This window comes from Ovis aries, chromosome 5 (genome assembly GCF_016772045.2).
Source record: "Ovis aries strain OAR_USU_Benz2616 breed Rambouillet chromosome 5, ARS-UI_Ramb_v3.0, whole genome shotgun sequence".
Classification (NCBI taxonomy): Eukaryota; Metazoa; Chordata; class Mammalia; order Artiodactyla; family Bovidae; genus Ovis; species Ovis aries.
In genome coordinates, this window is record NC_056058.1 from 48,275,151 (window position 1) to 48,295,534 (window position 20,384).

At 34.7% G+C, this 20,384-nt stretch overlaps 1 protein-coding gene across 18 annotated transcripts in view; it reads left to right on the plus strand.

The window, feature by feature from the left end:
* MATR3 (matrin 3) overlaps positions 1–13,577 on the plus strand; it is a 38,370-nt gene extending 24,793 nt beyond the window's left edge. For 8 of the 18 annotated variants that reach the window (XM_060415828.1, XM_042250931.2, XM_060415827.1 and 5 more), the window contains 13 exons: positions 3,731–3,792; positions 4,873–4,914; positions 5,243–5,355; positions 5,602–5,654; positions 5,907–6,032; positions 6,551–6,676; positions 6,856–7,023; positions 7,779–7,910; positions 8,533–8,576; positions 8,676–9,051; positions 10,508–10,874; positions 11,334–11,455; positions 12,516–13,577. In XM_060415828.1, the coding sequence (XP_060271811.1) occupies positions 3,731–3,792; positions 4,873–4,914; positions 5,243–5,355; positions 5,602–5,654; positions 5,907–6,032; positions 6,551–6,676; positions 6,856–7,023; positions 7,779–7,910; positions 8,533–8,576; positions 8,676–9,051; positions 10,508–10,874; positions 11,334–11,455; positions 12,516–12,566 (1,782 nt within the window). In that variant the 3' untranslated portion in view covers positions 12,567–13,577. The remainder of the gene's footprint in view (positions 1–3,730; positions 3,793–4,872; positions 4,915–5,242; positions 5,356–5,601; positions 5,655–5,906; positions 6,033–6,550; positions 6,677–6,855; positions 7,024–7,778; positions 7,911–8,532; positions 8,577–8,675; positions 9,052–10,507; positions 10,875–11,333; positions 11,456–12,515) is intronic. The other 10 variants (XM_060415830.1, XM_042250935.2, XM_042250934.2 and 7 more) reach the window with 3 other exon arrangements.
* The last annotated feature ends 6,807 nt before the right edge of the window (positions 13,578–20,384 follow it).

A 20,384-nucleotide genomic window follows, 5' to 3' on the forward strand; every position in this document is an offset into this window, starting at 1 on the left:
TCTGGAAGGGTCATTTTCTTTTCATATCTATCCCTTTAAATGCATTTTTAAGTAAGTTGATTTTTGAGTAAACTAAATCATGTAAGTCATTAGAGATTTTGTTTTTAATCTTTTTAAAAGTCTTACCAATCAACCCCTTTTCTGTGTTTAGATCTCAGTATTTTTGTCTCGGATAATTAAGAGACTTCTTATATTGTTTAAATTTAGAGTATTTTGAAAAATATCTTTTTAAGAGTGATTTCTAGCTAAAAATACATGTATATATATCTATAATACAAAAATCTTCAAAGTAATAGTTTAGGTACACAAGAATATTTTATTCTTCAATCCATGTCAAAATAACTTCAAATGGTAAATTTACATTCATAGATTAATTTTAATGTAAGACATGGAACCACAAACTCATAAAAGTTAGGGAATTGTATTTAGTAGATATTTTGGTATTTTCTATTTTTCAAATTTGTTGGATACACTTAGTATATAATGGAATTTAGTTTTTGTTCAGTATTCAACTTGAAGGTTTAGATCTGGTATGAATTGATTTAATGAAAAGATCCGTTAAACTCTGGTGACTCCAAATATCTTTTGTTACTTCATGTCTGCTTGCAGAAATGACAGTATGAGAAATATTCTCAAATAGGTTCTCTGTAAATTCCAAGGAAGATAGCTAGTTACAGTGTCTCAAATGAAAATGATTGTAAGGGACTTAATCTTTGCTACTGGAGTCATCATAAATTAAAAGCCACTGTTGGAAGCCTCTTCATCCTGACTTTGAGCAGTAACTTAATGTTGCCACTTACATACAGGAAAACAATTCAGTAAAGGAACACAAAAGGAAATCAAGAAGGACTTGAATCAGAAAAAGTTCCTATTTTTGTATATTATTCTTTTTTGTCCAGATGTTATTACCTTATAGTTCCTGAACAGTTAATAAATAATGATAATAAACGGATCTAAATTGGCCAAAGAACATTTTTGAATATTTGAAACTTTGGATTCAAGAGTAAGGTATCTTACCTAGTAAAGAGATACTTTTACTCTGTAAAACTGCATGTACTCTAACAAATTTAGAAACAGTTACTTTAGAGGCCCTTTGATTTTCAAAATTTGTGGTATTTATAAATTGTACCGATTTTAAGAAGTTTTAACACCTGGGTTCTCTTAATATAGTTTCCTTAACATAGCTAATGTTTTCTAGGTGTCTTCATTATTGAAAAAAAAAAATGTTCGCTTTTGGTAGGGATCTTTTTAATTTATAGCTGATAGAATCACTGAGTTTAGAGAAAATTCTTGTGAAAATAGATAATGAAAAATTTTAAAACATTTAATCCTGCTCTCTGGTATTGCTGCATAACTTGGAAAATCTGTTCTTTTCACTTAGTGGTAACATTAAATAACTTACATGATCAAAACTTCTTCTTAGTATGAATAGTCTTTTAGGGGAAAAACATCTGTCATTAGTTTTGATTATTTTAAGTAACTTTCAGTGATGATGTTACTTTTATTTCTTTCTAGGTCATTTTAGAACATCAAGTTGCTTTTCTGCACAGCCTCAAACTTGCCTCAAAATTCCTTTCACTTAAAGAAAACTGGCCACTACAGCCCTTCCGCTGTCTTGTCACTTGGGTTCATGTTTTTCTTTTTAGTTTTCTAGAAGCCCTTAAGTTATTCTTAACTTCATTTTGCCATTCCACATGTGCTTCTCCAAATTATCCTTTCTTTATATAATTTAGGTATCTCAATGACATTAAGGTGAATGTAGTTTTTCCTGCAGAACTTCTGAATTCAAAAAGTGAATCCTTATTCTTTATTAATCTGAGTGTTGTCTCAATGTAGAATCCAAGGATACAGATTTTTTAAAAAAAAACCATTATGGTAGAGCAGATTAGTAGTGGGTGGGTTTGGGAGGTATAACTGATTCTTTGATCTTGATTTTCCTTCTAGTACTTTGTAAGACCAGCCACTTTCAAAAGTTTGACCCCTTAAAGATCATGGGGGATTGGATATAAATAACTTCTGGTCAACTAGATAGTTTTACCATCTCCTATTAATTAGAAGCATGCCTAATAGGGTAACTTTTACTCCTCTCTGAACACACTGTTTCTCAAGGTTATGTTAAATCTGAATACTTTTCATTAAGAAAATTCTTGGTTAACATATTTGTTTAATCCCGCTTCTGAATTTTGTGAACTTTGCCTATGGTGCCTCTTGATTACAGCCATTTTTAAAGTGGCTTCCAACAAGTCAGTGGTCTGTTGCTTTGCAAATAGAAAGTTTTTATACCCCAAACAGTTGGTTATAGAGGCAGCTGGACAGATCTCTTCCAGTTCCTTAACTGTTAGCCATAAAGACAATCTAACTTTGAAAGATAGCTCCCCAAGTTCTTAGAAGTACCATTCTGTTGAAATGTTCCATTTTACCTCATTCGCAGAATTTTAGTTAATTTAGGGCAAAGAAATGTGTGTAAACATTCAGGCTGTAAGTTTTTAAAAATTATATTCCATTTATAAATTAACTTTTTAAAACTTCAGAATGGTATCTCTTGTAATTTGGTTCCTTTAGTTCAGCTCTAAGTGAGACTCCCTTTTAAGGACTTTCTAATGTTTCAGGTAGTATGAGTCTTGGAAAAGTTGCCTTATTTTGTGAGGATTTGTGAAACAATAATACTTGTAAAGTGGGGATTGTAAAACAAGATAGTTTTATAAGCAGTGTAATAATAGTTGCTTTTCTTCCTTTTTAATTAAAAAGTTTTTTATTATTAGCACTTCTTATGTGCCTGGTAGTGTTCCAATAAACAGGTTACCTTTATTATTCATTTACTTTCCACAAAACCCTAGAAAGATACTGAACCACAGTGTTTTTAAATAACTTGTACCAAGGATTCACATCTAGTAAGTGGTACCTTGGGAATTGAACCTAAGCAGTCTGGCAGCAAAGCCTACTTTTCCTAACTCTTCTTTTTATATTGCCTAAAATGCTAAACATTTACATGTGGATTTTTAAAGAAAGGATAGTTTATTTGAATAAAGTAAAGGAAAAAGTAATCCCTTCAAAATTTAAAATAATCATAAAGCAAATATTGAAGAAATAAAATGTTTTCCTTCCTAAAATTTAGAAATGGACATTCCTGAAATTTACTTCTCTAATTTTGGGAAATAAAATGGGAACTTAGGTTTTTGTTAAATTGGGGAGTGTTTCCTAGAAAAGTCACTCCTGTTGAATTAACTTTCTGTGGCTATAGTCCACTTGCAACATACCTCAAAGGCTGGATGAAATTAAAGATACTATTTTAACTAATTATTCATACTTACAGTATATGTTTTCTTAAAAAGTGATATAAGCATGGATATTTTATCAGTTCTGTGAAAGCAATTCTAATAATATGTGAATAAAACTTCAGTTTTGTCTACAGCAGAAATTAATATACCTGCTGATCTCAAAGTCAGTTACTACTCTTCATCTTTATTAACTCTATCTTTTCCCTGTCAGGTCTGTTAGTTTGTTAACCAAGTTACCAGTTTTTCCAAGAATGTGCATGGCGTATTTGAGGGCAGGATGAAGCTACAAGGATTCAGAGAAATGGTTTTAAATAAGTGTGATTAGTGAATGGTCAGGTGTTCAGTTTATGATAATTGCATATAGACATATAGATTAACATCCTAGAGTTTGAATGGTTGCAAAGAAATCTTAGTTTTAGTTTTGTTAATTCTACTAATTTACTTTGCTACAGGAGTGGAGTCAACATATCAATGGAGCAAGTCACAGTCGTCGATGCCAGCTTCTTCTTGAAATGTAGGAGTTTGAAATACCTTTAAAGCATCAGTTAACTGTGTCAGAAACAGCCGTTGATTGGTTTTGGGGAATTCATCGTTTACTTGTAATATCCACATTGTTATTACTGAATAGTTGACACTGTCTAGGCAATGCCAGTTACAAACAATGTTTAGGTGTGGAATTGTATATGGACTATTAAGATGAAGTGATAGTGATAGTTTGTTATTTAAAATAGAAAGAATTTTTAAGAGACCTAAAGATAGCCATTGATACAATAGAATAGATTCATAAGAGCATTTTCAATAATAATATATGCTCTAAGAATAAAGAAAATATTTATTTTCCTTGAAGAAAAGGGGGAAGTTATACTAGAAGTAACAAGTTTTAAAGCAAAACCCTTCAGGATATATTTTTTGCTTTTGAGACACTTGTGATGGAGTTTAAGCTGCTAGGATAGAATTTGTAAAGAATCTCCCTACCTAAACAACATGAAACCCACCCATTGTTCACTGGGGTGGCCATTTTCACATACACCGTGCTATGGCTATCCTTTCTGTCTAGTGCCAGAACTCAACTCAGCTCTTCATTTTTAATGTTGGAGGGAAAAAAATATCTGTGGTCAATCTTTGTTTCCCTATATAACCCACATTTCCAGTCCCTCATATAGCACTTCTCTTTGTGAATTAACAAATGTAGGGAATTCCTGGCGGCTCAGTGGTTATGACTCCATGTACTTTTTCAGTGCCGTGGGCCAGGCAGGGTTCAATCTCTGGTCAGGGCACTAAGATTCCACGAGTCCTGTGATCCTTCCTGAACCGCTGCCCGAGCCCCAAGAAAAAAACAGATAAGGGACTATTTTAATTGTAATATGCATTACTTAACATTTTTAAGCAGTACAGAGCAAGTCAATTCTCCTTTATTTGGATTAATTTGAAATTTTCCTTTGGAAGTATCTATATGACATGTTTTAAACAGTAATATTTCTAACACTTATACTGCTGTATAACTTTACTAATAAATCTATTTTAAAGGCCAAACAAGGCTACTTTGTGAAAAGAGCAGTTTTATTTTAAAGTTAATTTTCTGGTCTTTTTAAAGCTACCCAGAATGGAATCCTGACACTGATACAGGACACACAATGTAAGTTAAATTTTTTAAGCTGTTGTTTGTAAAGGAGATCAATGTAAGGAATTCAGGTTAAATTTTTCACATTTCATAAACAATATTTTCTTAATTTCTTTATTTAATATGAGTTTGTTAAAAGTCACCATGGGTGAAAGAATTTTTAGAAACTATTTTATGTAGTAATTTTTGTTTTTTATCATAGATTTTCCCCTAGTTACTTCATGCATAAATGCCCCCAAATATTGGAATCATAGTCATACAAGGAGTGTTTTAACAGTAAATTTAAGTTATTTTTGATGGACTTCTTTATCATGCTTTGTATTTTATGTTTTCACATTCCCAGGGGTGATCCATTCATGTTGCAGCAGTCTACAAACCCAGCACCAGGAATTCTGGGACCTCCACCCCCATCATTTCATCTTGGGGGACCAGCAGTTGGACCAAGAGGAAATCTGGGTGATTATAAAATTCATGTTACCTTTCCCTAAGAGCTTTTATCATAAAGATTAAATGCAGTGATTTTAGGCAAAAGAAGTGTCATTGAAATGTAACTCAAAGATGACATTTCATGAGAATACATGATACTCATGTTACTTGTGATGTCCTTTTGCTGTTGGAGAGATGTCTGTTTGTCAATTAAAATAGTCTGGTAGGGCAAATATACTTAATTTAAGAGTAAAAATATACTTTTTCCCCATAAAGGTGCTGGAAATGGAAACCTGCAAGGACCAAGACACATGCAGAAAGGCAGAGTGGTCAGTAATAAAGCTCTTGCTTTTACTATATTGGCTGCATTAACTTTATTAGCTCTTTGGGGAAATGTGATTTGACTTGAATCATTGCTAATTGAATCTGTGTTGTAGTCCTTATTACAGAAAGATTGTTTTAGTTTGAAAACCAACAGGCTTTTATATGTGACTCTGATAAGAGCTAAAACTTTGTTTTTATTATTTCATATTGCTTCTAAAGAAATTTATTTACTAACTTGGTTTTTTCCTAACTAATAGGAAACTAGCCGAGTTGTTCACATCATGGATTTCCAGCGAGGGAAAAACTTGAGATATCAACTATTACAGCTGGTGGAACCATTTGGAGTTATTTCAAATCATCTTATTCTAAATAAAATTAATGAGGTATGAGTTAAGTGTGTAGTATTTATTCATCACTAAAGTATATCCTAAAGAGAATATATTATTTTGTATTATAAAAAATGTTAGCTTAATCATCAATGTGGAATGTAATGACAGAAAGGGCCAATAGTTGAACTAATCAGTAATAAATTCTAGTACTAATAGATTGTTGGTAACTTTATAAATTGTGTTTCTTAAGCAGTTACATTGTCTTTATTATACTACTGCCACAGTAAGGACTATATAAACATAATTATTTGGAAAAACATTTCAAACTTTTACCTGAATGGTGCCAAATTATTGTTTCAAATTCAGTACATAATAAATGATAGTGTTAGTGTCATGAAAGTAATAAAGTCTGAGATGATCTTTAATAAAATAGGAAATTAGAGGGTTTTTTTTTTTCTCTCAGGTTCTTGAAAATGCTTTCTATATTATGATTAAATATTTTTGGAAAGACTTTGGACTGTGGAATTGGGTTGATTTTTTGAAATGTATATATATATTTTTTTCAATTTTAGGCATTTATTGAAATGGCAACCACAGAAGATGCTCAGGCTGCAGTGGATTATTACACAACCACCCCAGCATTAGTATTTGGCAAGCCAGTGAGAGTTCATTTATCCCAGAAGTATAAGAGAATAAAGGTAAACAATCTCTATTTCTCCAGATTTGTATCACCAGTTAGTGTATCATTTTAATACTTACTAACTTACAGCTATTTAAAATTGTTGCTAGTATCTAGGATAATCTTGACTAATAATTATGGCATACTTAACATTTGATTTCCTGTGTTTTTTGTTTTTTTCCCTCCTGTGTATTAAAGAAACCTGAGGGGAAGCCAGACCAGAAGTTTGATCAAAAACAAGAGCTTGGACGGGTGATACATCTCAGCAACTTACCTCATTCTGGCTATTCTGACAGTGCTGTCCTCAAGCTGGCTGAGCCTTATGGGAAAATAAAGAATTATATACTGATGAGGATGAAAAGTCAGGTAATATACATGTAAAGGTTTTGAAAAAGATTATTTCCCAAAGTGTTTTTTAAATTTTAAGTTTTTGTTTTTTAACATCCTCATTTTTAGTGAAGGGGTGGGGGAGTAATTTGGTGGCCAAAGGGGATTGGTTCTTTCTTATCATAAAGTCATAGTAGATATTTAAGAATATTGAGTAAATAAAGTGAAAAGTAAAGATCTTTTTCTCTAGTTTGGCTAGTATTATTTCCGGAATTTGCCTCCAAAGATCTTCCTTTGTGTATATAAGTATAGTTTCCCCCTTTACTTCAAATGGGATTATATTAAAATGTTACTTTCCACTTTACACATGATTCCATTGAGTGAACGGTGATAAATTTAATTTCTTTAATTAATGGATATTAGAGATGCTAGTTCTTTGGCTGTGCCATTAATGCTGCTGTGGATTTTGTGGCATGTGACTTTATGCATATAATTGAAGTTGTGAATCCTGATACTTGCTTTCTTTTCTTTGACGGTGCCAAATGCTCTTCAAAAAATAATACTCATATACAATCATACTAGCATTCTAAGAGCTTTATAAACACTGGATATTAGACTTCAAATTATGTGAATTTAATTAATTGATGGATTAATTTATTTCATACTTACATTTCATTTTTAAAATTGTAAGTAGGGCATCTTTTCTTTAATCTTTTTGGAGCTTCATGAGTTTGTAGACTTTTACTTTCTAATAAATTTTTTGTTCTTTTTTTTGTTTGTTTTTCTTGCCCCAGGCCTTTATTGAGATGGAGACCAGAGAAGATGCAATGGCAATGGTTGACCACTGTTTGAAAAAGGCCCTTTGGTTTCAAGGGAGATGTGTAAAAGTTGACCTGTCTGAAAAATACAAAAAATTGGTACTCAGGGTATGTAGTGTTTGATTCAGGTTCTTTATAAAGCTTATTTTCAGCTTTTCAAGGCATGACATTTTTATAAATTTTTACATGCTAAGAATGTAGGATTTAGGAGGTGTGGGGGACACAGATTCAATCCTTGATCTGGGACGATCCCTTCTGTGCACAACTACTGAGCTGTGTTCTAGCCATGCTCTGTAACAGTGAGAGGTCCAAGCACTTCAACGAAGAGTAGCCCCACTCACTGCAACTGGAGAAAGCCAGAGCACAGCATCATGACCAGAAATAAGTAAATAATTAATACATGTATAGGATTTAGTTATTGAAAGAGAGTAATCTTTTCTCTTTTTCTTGTCTTCATTAATGCAGAAGTTTTTAAACTGATGTCTGTATAAAGCATCTTTATTTTTATCTGTTTTACTTAAAGTTTTATTTGTAAAGCTTTAACAAAATTATTATTCACTGCTCTTGAAATGTTGATGTAATGAATAATGTTAGAGCAGCTTACATTCTTGGGTATGGTTTAAATAAGGTTAGTTGATATATAAAGGATGGTCATCGTTTATTAGTTAATTGGGATAATTAAGTATGAAATCTAATACATTTATGTAACTGGTGAAATTTTGTCTTTTAGATTCCCAACAGAGGGATTGACTTACTCAAAAAAGATAAATCACGGTAATTTCTTTGTGTTTGTGTGTGTCTGTATACACTAATATATTAAACCTTCGTTTTCCAACTCGGTAGAATTAATTCAGGTGTATGTTTTGGTTTCAGGAAAAGATCTTACTCTCCAGATGGCAAAGAATCTCCAAGTGATAAGAAATCCAAAACTGATGGTTCTCAGAAGACTGAAAGTACTGCTGAAGGTAAAGAACAAGAAGAGAAGTCAGGTGAAGATGGTGAAAAAGATACAAAGGATGACCAGGCAGAACAAGAGCCTAACATGCTTCTTGAATCTGAAGATGAGCTACTTGTAGATGAAGAAGAAGCAGCAGCACTGCTAGAAAGTGGCAGTTCAGTGGGAGATGAAACAGATCTTGCTAATTTAGGGGATGTGGCATCTGATGGGAAGAAAGAACCTTCAGACAAAGCTGTGAAAAAAGATGCAAATGCCAGTGCTTCTGGAGCTGCAAAGAAAAAGCTTAAAAAGGTAAATGAAGGTTTTATGTTGACTTGTTTCAGTAGAAAACTAGATCAGTGTTTCAAATTATTTATCTTAGGGTCACATTTAATAGAATCAGTCACTCACATTAGGAAGAAATAGAAAGGAATCACTAAAAAAATTGAAATCTAAACTCTGCAATACATAGATTGAATAGGACTAAACTGCAATAGGAAAATGTCAATTCACAAAGAGAACTTTTTAGTAACAAAGGAGAAAGACTTAAAGCTGTATATGATTCTGTTTGGTAGTGGTAATGTGTAAATAGTAGTAGGCAGCCTTTATGTATAGTCCAACTTGTTTTTTGAAACATGGGGTATGGATTTTACAGTAAGTTAACTGACCTGACCCAGGGGTAACTGACCCAGGACACTTAAAACGTTGTGTCAAAAATGGTAGAACTTGAGGAATTTTCCTATTATAGAAATGTAACCTTGATTAGATACTTCAATAGGTTTTAAAACATTTTTTCTTAGAACACATGTCACATATTTAAAGTAAGGCAAATAGCAATATAAAAATATATACGTGGTAGAAAAATAGTAAATCAGAAGACCAATGGTATAATTGACTATCTCCATTAAAGATGAGAGCATTACAATGCCTTTAGAACTCCATAAGATAAATGAGTCTTGAAATGAGATTATTATAATCCTCTGTCATTCATTCCTTCTAAGATATACTCAACTACCAGAAAACTTAGTATTTACCTCTAGATTTTGATGGCTTGATCAAATAAGTTATCCTTGAGGTTTTCTGGCTGAAATAGGTAATAGTTATGTAGTACTAGATTTGTGCTCTTAAGAGCTGATAATTATTGAGCATTTATTATGTGCCATCAATTTTCCTAATCTCTTTGTGTGTGCTAATTAACTGATTCTTACAATAACCTTATGCCACAGATGCTTGTTATCCATATTTCATGAATGAGGAAATTGAGTCATGTTAAAATTCAGTAGATTGTGGTCATACTGCTTTTATAAATGGCAGAGCCAAGAATTAAACCTAAGCAGTTATGTTCCAGAGCTTAATTTTTAAACCACAGTGGTATTTTAGACTGTTCTGTAACAAAAAGAGTTGCACCATAAGATAACCTTCTTTGAAGGACATCATTCAGCTTATCGATACTTCATGAAATCAGCTCTCTGATTATCTTGCAGCATAATATGTCTCAAAGTATAGAGTATTAATGTCCTCATATTTATTTTCTGCTCTTTGTATAAGGGAAGCCTTGGATTACTTAGTTTTAAAACAAGCTAAGGTTTTTTTTTTTTAGACTAGTAAATTTGGGGGGAGAGAAAGAAAAGTTCCCCCCCACCTTTTTTTTTTTTTTTTTTTTTTGAGAAAATGAAGGCAAAGACGCTATCCCTTTCCCTTCAAGTAAAGCAAATGGAAGGGATACTGCAGGATAATTGTTGCAGAGTAAATTTGTCTTTCTTAACAGCGTCGTTTCCCAGGGAATATGGAAGGTTTTGTCACTCTAGATGAGGTTGGTGATGAGGAAGATTCGGAACTTCAGAAACTTCGTAAATCGGGCATGGCATTTAAATCTGGTGACAAAAATGATGATGGTTTGGTTGAAATTAAGGTGGACAAGATCGAGGAACTTGACCAAGAAAATGAAGCAGCGTTGGAAAATGGAATTAAAAATGAGGAAAATACAGAGCCAGGTGCTGAATCTGCTGAGAACGCCGATGATCCCAACAAAGATACAAGTGAAAACGCAGATGGCCAAAGTGATGAAAACAAGGAGGACTATACAATCCCAGATGAGTATAGAATTGGACCATATCAACCCAATGTTCCTGTTGGTGAGATTTAAGGCTTTGTTGTTCCCCTTCACCCTCCCCAAACTCTTCCTATAAGATTTTTTTAAATTGGTCTTACATAAACTCTGATAACATGAAGTTCTACGCAGAACAATTTGTAAATCTTACTTGAAGCATTCTTTTTTCCTCTTTTTGTTACCATTCCATAATATGTTCTTTTTTCTCCTCATAAAATTTTCTGAGAATTTCACATTGCTTTTTGTTTTGTTCACCGTTCTATTTCAACATTTTTAAGAGAACAATTAGGTGTGGGCCCTTAAACATCAATTAAATACAAGCTATTAACGATGTCATGGTTTTTGCTTTGTTTTAGCGTAGGCTATATTGGACATGTCACAACTGTTAACTCATTCAAATTATATTGACAGGAAAAAAAGATTTGAGAACACTATTAAAACCTTCAGTTTACTGAATTTGTAAGAATGTATGTTTGTGTTCTAGGTATAGACTATGTGATACCTAAAACAGGGTTTTACTGTAAGCTGTGTTCACTCTTTTATACAAATGAAGAAGTTGCAAAGAATACTCATTGCAGCAGCCTTCCTCATTATCAGAAATTAAAGGTAAGGCTGAATCTAAAAGAGGAGAGTTCTTTTGTGAAAACTAACAAGTCACGTAAGTTTATGGACCAGTACCATCTGTGGACCCAGCACGCTTTATCCTGATAACATTCTTTATTGATGGGCCTTGAGCAGTTTGATGAACTCTGGAAGCATCTGCTAAACCTCTTTCTAGAATACACTATTAACTAAATGATAATTCAGTAATTTCTAAATTTATAGATTTAAACGTTACAAATTCTGTTGTATAAGAGTTATTTGAGTATTCTCAAATGATTATTAGACTGTAATTTCTCTAATTTGGAAGATACTGGAGGCCTGAAAGTCAAGTGAAATACTATAAAGGCTTTTTCAACTTTATAAAGTGCCATATCCCTTTATACTTAATGATTTTTACATTGACTTTAAATTATTATTTTATTAATAATGACACTTCAGTGAAGTTTTATGACCAAAAGGATATACAGGTAAAAGGAAAAATTAATAAAGCACAACATAATAAAGAATAACAAATTTCTGTTTGGATATTTTGAAGTTTGGTGTTTTAGTTAGTGGCTTAAGGACCAAGTATTGAAATAGATGAGGGAAAACTTGAAAGTAGAAGTTAAAAAAGATAATACTGATTTATAATATAAAGTTGCTAGAGTATTAAGGACAGCGGTTATTTTCAGTGGTAGCAGAAATTTAATAATATTTTGTCCTTTTGTCTTAGAAGAAGGGGCATTGAATAAATACATGTCATTTAATCTTAAGTTCTTGGGGTAGCAGCAGTTATTCTATGTGCGTATTTTGGTCTTTGTTTTCTCATCTCTGTAAGTTAGTCTTAATTGCACATTGAAGTAACTTTTTCATATTTTACTGTTTCTTTTCCCATGCCTTACTGTGGTGTCCAGTTTAGTTTTATACCTGCTTGATAAGAATAACTGGATCTTATAAATATTGACAAGGTTATAGTTAAATTAGACTCAGGTCCCTAAACTTCAATAGAATATTTTATTTTGTAGTTAATCCATTTGTTATGTTTTACTAAGGTGACTTAATCCTTGTAACTTTTTCTTTTCAGAAATTTCTGAATAAATTGGCAGAGGAACGCAGGCAGAAGAAGGAAGCTTGAGATGTGCAAGAAGCTTATTGATTTCAAAGAAAATAATGGTTCTTTGTTTTTAAATGTTAACCTTTTTTAAATACAGTACTGATAGTTAGAAGAAAACTATTGTATTCTTTTGTTTTAGTGGAAAATAATAGATAATAGATGTCTGTTCATGTGTTAAGTGTTATAGCAAAAATACATATACGGTTAAGTTAATGAAGAATTGTTTTTGTTTTATCAAAATAGTAACAGACAGAAATACTTTGTAGAGACTGACTTCATATGCTAAAGATACTTGCACCACTAAGAAAGATATGTAGAAGCATTCAGAGAAATGAAATTTAGTAGTTCCAAGCTTCAGAGATATGTCAAAACTTTTGATTCCATTCAATAAAGAACAAAACCAATTGTATTTTTATTACTTTCATCTGAAACATTCCACATTTTAATCTGAGCCTTGCAGACTTTTCATTTGGAGTTTGAAGCATTTTTGGTTTTGTTTCATTTATGGAGAACTTCACTAATGTGAGATTGGTAATTAAAATGCAGGTGCAGTTTTCTTTCAATGTCATGTTGTTTAGATAATAAGAAATATTAAGTAATTGGCTTTAGATTTTGTAATTTTTTCCCCTAAGTTCCTGCTAGATTTCGTATTCTAGAAGTCAATGTATTTTCAGTGAAATGTAAAAATATTCCCCTTCTCTTTGACCAGTATTAATTTCTTGAGATCTTATTGCTTGTCACTTGAATCCTGTAGCTGTCATACATCATCTGGTATAAGCAACATTTGATTTTTGAAGTGTGTAGACCATCTCTTTGTATTTTCAGGATGTAATTTTACATTTCTGCATTTTAAAAACAGTTTGGCCATAATCTTAGACGCACGCTTCTAATTCATATACTTGCATATGTGACCTTTGTGAACAGAAATTTGCATGTATAATCTGTGTTTACTTGTAACTTTCTGGTTATATTATATACTGCTTATATCTGTGGATTCAAGTTTCTTAAGTGAGTACCAATAAAAAAGAAAAACCTAGGCCATGTTCATTGGTTATACATGTTTGAGGTGTTAACCAATATATTTGTCACAGTTGTGGTTTTTATTTACTGTTACACTTTCTTGCATGCTTTAACAAATTATTCCATTTTTAATCTAGAGTGTTCTAAAAACTGCTACTAAAAATCTGAGTTTTAAAGCTTTTGGTGCTGGTGGATTTCTTGTTCCTGTTACATAAGTAAAAATTGGACTATTCATAGTCTTTTCAGACCTTCGGAGTTCAAAACGCTAAGCTCATGTTTAGACATGTCTAAGTGTTAACAATAAACTTGGAAATAACATGGAATAACAAGAATTAGTTGCATCAGCCTTTCAAAATATGTTGGGATAATTGGTTTAAGAGATTATTGTCAAGCAGGTTTTTAATTTAAAAAATAATTTAAGAGATTCTCTTTGAACCACTTAGATCTATTAAAGGATGTATCAAATCGAAGAAATTTTATGATTTACCACTGAGGGGAAAATGACACTTTAATGTAACATGCACAAAAAATCCTTGCCAGTTTACTTCGGTTTAATTTTGGCCTTTACTCATTACCAGCTTTTAATACCAACTGTTAACTAACAGTAGCTATATACAAAGCATTTTGTGTACAATGGCATCCCTTGTTTTCTGTCAGCTTTTTTTCATAGGTCCTACTTTGTTAGTTAGATATACCAAGGTGTAGAAAAGAATGTTTAATATCTTCATTTGCTAGGGTTTGGAAAGTATAAATTCTCATAAATTGCTAGTGATGAATAAACCTGTAACAGCTATCTCCCAGATTATGACAAACCTTTATTTAATAGGAATGTTTTTCATTTAACCAACTATAAAGTAGAAAATTTTCCCACCCCCATTTTAGTTTCTAGTTTAATACAGATGTTAATCCTGAGTGAAGGAAACTTGATGTTTGTTTTACAATTTTATTTTATCATTGCTAATAAATATGGCCTATGAGAATTACTCTGGTAAGGCTTAAGTTGGCTAGCTGTAGTAGTGTGTATCCTAAAAACACATGGTTGACCAAAAAGTTTGTTCAGGTTTTTCCATACGATCTTACCAACCCAATAATTTTCTTTAGAGTTGTAAATGAGGAATGTAGATTTCTGGCTATTGAGTACTGACTAAGTACTTCTAGAGATTCTTATATGGTATAGATTATAAGGAACTTCTAAAGCTTATATCCAGCCTCTGAATTCTTTTACCCCTTTTTCTTAGGGTAAAAGGGCTTCCGTGATAGCTCAGCTGGTAAAGAATACACCTGTAGTGCGATTCGATTCCTGGGTCAGGAAGATCCACTGGAGAAGGGATAGGCTACCCACTCCAGTATTCTTGGGCTCCCCTGGTGGCTCAGCTGAAGAATCGGCCTGCAATGTGGAAGACCTGGGTTCAATCCCTTGGTTGGGAACATCCCCTGGAGAAGGGAACAGCTCTACCCACTGCAGTATTCTGGCCTGGAGAATCCCATGGATGTATAGTCCATGGGGTCACAACATGGACTGAGTTGGACATGACTAAGTGACTCACTTTAGGGTGAAAAGGACATACAGACTATTAAGTAGTATGGCAGCGTTAGGTTATAAAAGTGGAAGAATACACATTGTTTTTTGCCTGACTTTGTTCACAGTGTACTTTTAGTGCCTTTGAACTGGAAAATAACAGGATAAATTGTGATGAAAGAGGCTTGTATATAGTGGAAATCTGTAGGAATGCTGCATATTATTTTTAAATCAGACAAAATTGGTATACACAGTTTGGTTAGGATAATACAAGCTAAGGCTAGGAGTTAGCAGCTCTGTACTGCTGTATTGGCTTCCATAGAATATGGCCGTGGATAGCCTAAATATCAACTGTTGAGGGCAATGCATTTGAGGTATTCTCCAACCAGGACCCTGAGCTGAGCTGTTCATTAAGCTGGAGTTAAAGTGCCTCTCCAAACTGATGCACATCCTTTGCATGTCAGGTATGAGACATGGTATACAAACAAAATGCTTCTGTGAATTAAGACTGCTGCTGCTGCTGTTAAGTCACTTCAGTCATGTCTGACACTCTGCGACCCCATAGACGGCAGCCCACCAGGCTCCCCCGTCCCTGGGATTCTCCAGGCAAGAACACTGGATTGGGTTGCCATTTTCTTCTCCAGTGCATGAAAGTGAAAAGAAAGTAAAGTCACCCAGTCATGTCCAACTTTTAGTGATCCCATGAACTGCAGCCTACCAGGCTCCTCCGTCCATGGGATTTTCCAGGCGAGAGTACTGGAGTAGGGTGTCATTGCCTTCTCTACTAGTGGGTTCTCAAATGTTAGCATGTATCAGAATTACCTGCAAGCTTCATTTTAAACATTACTGGGCCCTGTTCGTAGAATTTCTGATTTACTGGGTGTAGGGTTGATTTTAATAATTTTCATTTTTCCATAAATTACCCAGGTGATGGCGATGTCTTAAGAATAGAGACCACACTTAGAATGATTGATTTACCTATAGCTGAACTTTACTACTAGGCACTTGTGGTCAGATGCCTGATTTAGATATTGTTGTTTGAAGGTTTTGCTACTGTACTAAAGGTAAGGGAAATGTTGGAAAAGAATATTTGGGATTCCCTCATGAAGCATGTTTTAAAGTTACAAGTGGGAGACACCCAAGAGCCCTCAATACTGCTTTCCCTGGTGAACCCTTTATCTTTTGCTTTGGACATTAATAAAATGAGCAGCTAATTTACTGAAGTTTTAAGTGAATGGAAAAATGGAAGTAAATACTTTCACTCCAGATATAATTTGCTGAATTATTAACTATAGTTGATAGAAGCTAGAGCTCAATTAAGGTACTAGTTATTAGGAAGAAATGTGAAGATAACAGGCGACAATAGCTTGAAAATTCCACGTGAGAACTGATAGATAATATATGGTTAATTTTTTAAAGGCTGTATTGACATTTATTAAAGCCTTTATCTTTAGCCCTGGCCTTCGATTTATAATTTCCATACATTGAAAGAATTCTGTAAAGCCAAATGTACAGTAGGGAACATGAAAATTAAGAGAAAGGAGGGCAGTCTTTTATGTGTAGTAGAGAAAAAATAAATGGTGTTCACACCAATAACAGTAAAAATTGTAGCCATTAAATACAGGTTTAATAATCTTTGAACCATCTTGCTTTATATAGTGCACCATTCATATACAGGTTTAATTACCTGATCCAAATGGAATATACCAAGAGCAGCAGGAATGTCCTACCTTTGACAAGGACAGAATACTCCAATTTCAGTCATTGCACCTGTCAAAAGTAGGACCAATTCCTATTTGCTTAGTTTTGCCAGGTTTGTTAAATCACTTTTCATCAGCTACTTCCTTGGCAACTGCCAAAGGTCTGTTCTTTATATGTATACCTCCCCCTTCACTTGTATCGGGAAGACACCAGTTTATGCTCTGTGTGTGCACTTAATCTGCTTTGGGATAAAAACCTATGGAAAGGAATTGGAGTTTAAATGGTCATTACTAGACGATAAAAACTAGTGAAAACCTAACTCTTTTTCCTAATTGTGGCTAATTCTGCTCACAAGCACAAGTTGTGTCTGATTCATTTCATTGTAAGTAGCTAAGATGTGCAAAACCAGCAAGGAAGGGCTTGACACTGCAAAGGAGGAATTTCCTCTGCCCATATATTCTGTACATCTGTAGGTGCATATCACCCTTTTTTAAAAAACCTTTGCCTTTTTATACTTAAAACTTTCTACAAATTTGACCCCTGTACCTCAGGCCAGTTTTTGCTTTTATACACAGAATATACTATCCTAGCCATTTTTAAATAACATCTTACTCTGTTAACCATAATTCATCTCAATTCCCTAATTCATAATCAATTCCCTATTGATAGGCTTTTCCATTTTGACTATTAACAGCTATCAATATCTTTACATCTTTCCAATTTCATCTATACGTGGAGTGTTTGAGACAGAAGATTCATACATTTTTACATCTGATGAAAACTCAAGAGTGAGAGCCTGTTCATAACCATCCTCTCCTGATTCCTGCATCCTACTTCACCTTCCATCTCAAGTTAGAATTGTTGGTGCCTGAACAATACATGAATTTCTGTAGCATTTTAAAACTCGACCTCTGATGATTCCATTGCAGCGTCTTACCACTGGCAAACTTAATAGCCTTCCTTCTTGTGACACTTTTCCAATCAGATCATCATCACCACCATCCAGACAGCATCTACAGATTATAAACTGTTTTGGTTTTATATTCCTCTGTTCATGCCTCTTCTAGCCTCGAGTTGATAAATTACCTTCCAGGTTCCTTGAATTAATCATACTCCATAAACCAGTAAAACACCATCTTCCTCCCCAGAGCTGTTCAGCAGCCAAGAAAGCCAAGCTCTTTTTCCATGGTTTAGGATTGTTGAGTCGCTAAGTCATGTTCAACTCTGCTGCTTCATGGGCTGCAGCATACCAGGCTCCTCTGCCCTCCGCTACCTCCCGAAGTCTGCTCAAATTCGTGAACAATGATGCTGTCTACCCATCTCACCTGCTGCAGCCCCCTTTTGCCTTCTTTCATTCCCAATGAGTCAGCTTTTCCCATCAGGTGGCCAAAGTATTGGAGCTTCAGCCTCAGCATTAGTCCTTCCAATTAAAATTCAGGGTTGATTTTCCTTAGGATTGACTGTCTTGATCTTGCAGTCCAAGGGACTCTCAAGAGTCTTCTCCAGCACCACAATTTAAAGTATCAATTCTGCACTTAGCCTTTATGGTCCAATTCTCATGTCCATATGTGACTACTGGAAAAATCATAGTTTGACTATGTGGACCTTTGTCAGCAAAGTGATGTCTCTGCTTTTTAACATGCTGTCTAGGTTTGTAATAGCTTCCTTTCCAAAGAGGAAGCATCTTTTTAAGTTTCATGGCTACAGTCACCTACAGTGATTTTTGAGCCCAAGAAAATATGTCACTGCTTCCACTTTTTCCCCCTTCTATCTGCCATGAAGTGATGGGACCTGGATGCCATGATGTTAGTTTGGTTTTTGTTTTTAATTTATTGTGACTGCAAGGTGTCTTAGGGGATGTGGAATCTAGTTGCCTGACTAGGGATCAAACTTGGGCCCTCTCCATTGGGAGCATGAAGTCCCAGCCACTGGACCACAAGGAAGTCCCTGGTCTTAGTTTTTTTAATGTTGAGTTTCAAGCCAGCTTTTTCACTCTTTATCCTTCATCAAGAGGCTCTCTAATTCCTCTGCACTTTCTGCCATTAGAGTGGTATTACCTGCATATCTGAGGTTATTGATATTTCTCCCAGCAATCTTTTTGGTTTTATTTTTTCTTTTTTTATTATTTCTTGCAGCAGTGTTGATTCCAGCTTGATTCATCCAGTAAATAAGTTAAATAAGCAGGTTGACAATATACAGCCTTGTTCTTCCTTTCCTTTTGAACCAGTCAGTCTTTCCCTGTCTCTATTAATGTTGCTTCTTGACCAGCACACAGGTTTCTCAGGAGACAGGTAAGGTGGTCTGGTACTCCCCTCTAAGAATTTTCCACAGTTTGTTGTGATCCACACAGAGACTGTAGTCAGTTTAGGATACATATTTGCAAATGTGGCCAACGTGTTTGACTGAGGGGTAACCATCACATTTTATTTCTTTGGAGCTTTGGGCTGACTCAAAGATTTTTTATGAATGAAATGGCCCTAGAGAGAAGCCCTCTTGGATTCAGGACTTCCATGGAGGGAGCTTTTTTTAAATTTTTGTCTTCAGTTTTAGCAGATAGAAAAGCTTGATTTTTTAAGATTCAAGGTTTACAAGAGAGTAAAAAGATAAATCTCAGTCCTTCATTTTACTTCCCCAGTGGGAAGAAAGTTTTACTGTGTCCCCTTTCAAATGTATATTCGGAGATTTTACACATACTATACACTGTACCTTGATTGGTATCACTAAAAACATACACAAGACTTGCCAGTGAGGAAGCAAGGAAGCAGAGATTAATGTATGGCGGGCAGCGCATCCGAGAACAGGGAGGAAGAAATTATTGAACCCTTAACTCACCCTTCTGTCTTCCCTCTGAACAGACTATTTCCTTTGTAACTTCGAAAGGGGGTTATAGATCTCAATTCCCATCTCACATTGAGTTCACCGTTGTGGTTGAAAAAGCCTGATTGGCCAAGAGTACTTTAACATTTTCATGCTATGTCTGGATAGTGGTGGTAAGATCTGGGTTCGAAAAGGGTGTACCTGGACGTGTATGAGTGCAGGTGCTTGTGTAATAAGCCTCAGTGAATTTGTCTCAGTTTATTATTTCTGTGTTATGTTTACTGTGTCAGGATCTCTGGATATGACTTGGTACCTGTCACTCATAGTGTGACGCTGTATATCACGTTTGATGTGTGTGTCTGGCTGTGTGACTGCACTCTCGTTATCTAGATGTTCCTATTTGATGTCAGTGTGTTTGAGGTAACTGTTGCGGTGTGTAATAGTCCACGTCGGTGTATCTTGTCTGGGTCTCCTTCCTAGCTCCCCCACTCACTGGATCCCATCATTCTTGAAGAATGGGCGCGTGTGGGGACACTGGCCCAGCTCCACTCCGGTTTTCCTAAGAAAACGTGACAGCACTCCCAGCGTTCCCCCGCGGTCACAAGGGTACGGAGGAAAGGCCTTTGCGCATGCACACGCGTGCAGCTAGGGCGACAAGAACTTTGGGGGTGGGGGGGTCTCCCTTTCTCTCTCGTGCGCTCTCTGGTGGCCTCGGAGGGCAGCGCAGACAGAACGAGAGGCGGGGCCGGCGGCAGCGACGGAAGTGAAGTCACTTCCGGGCT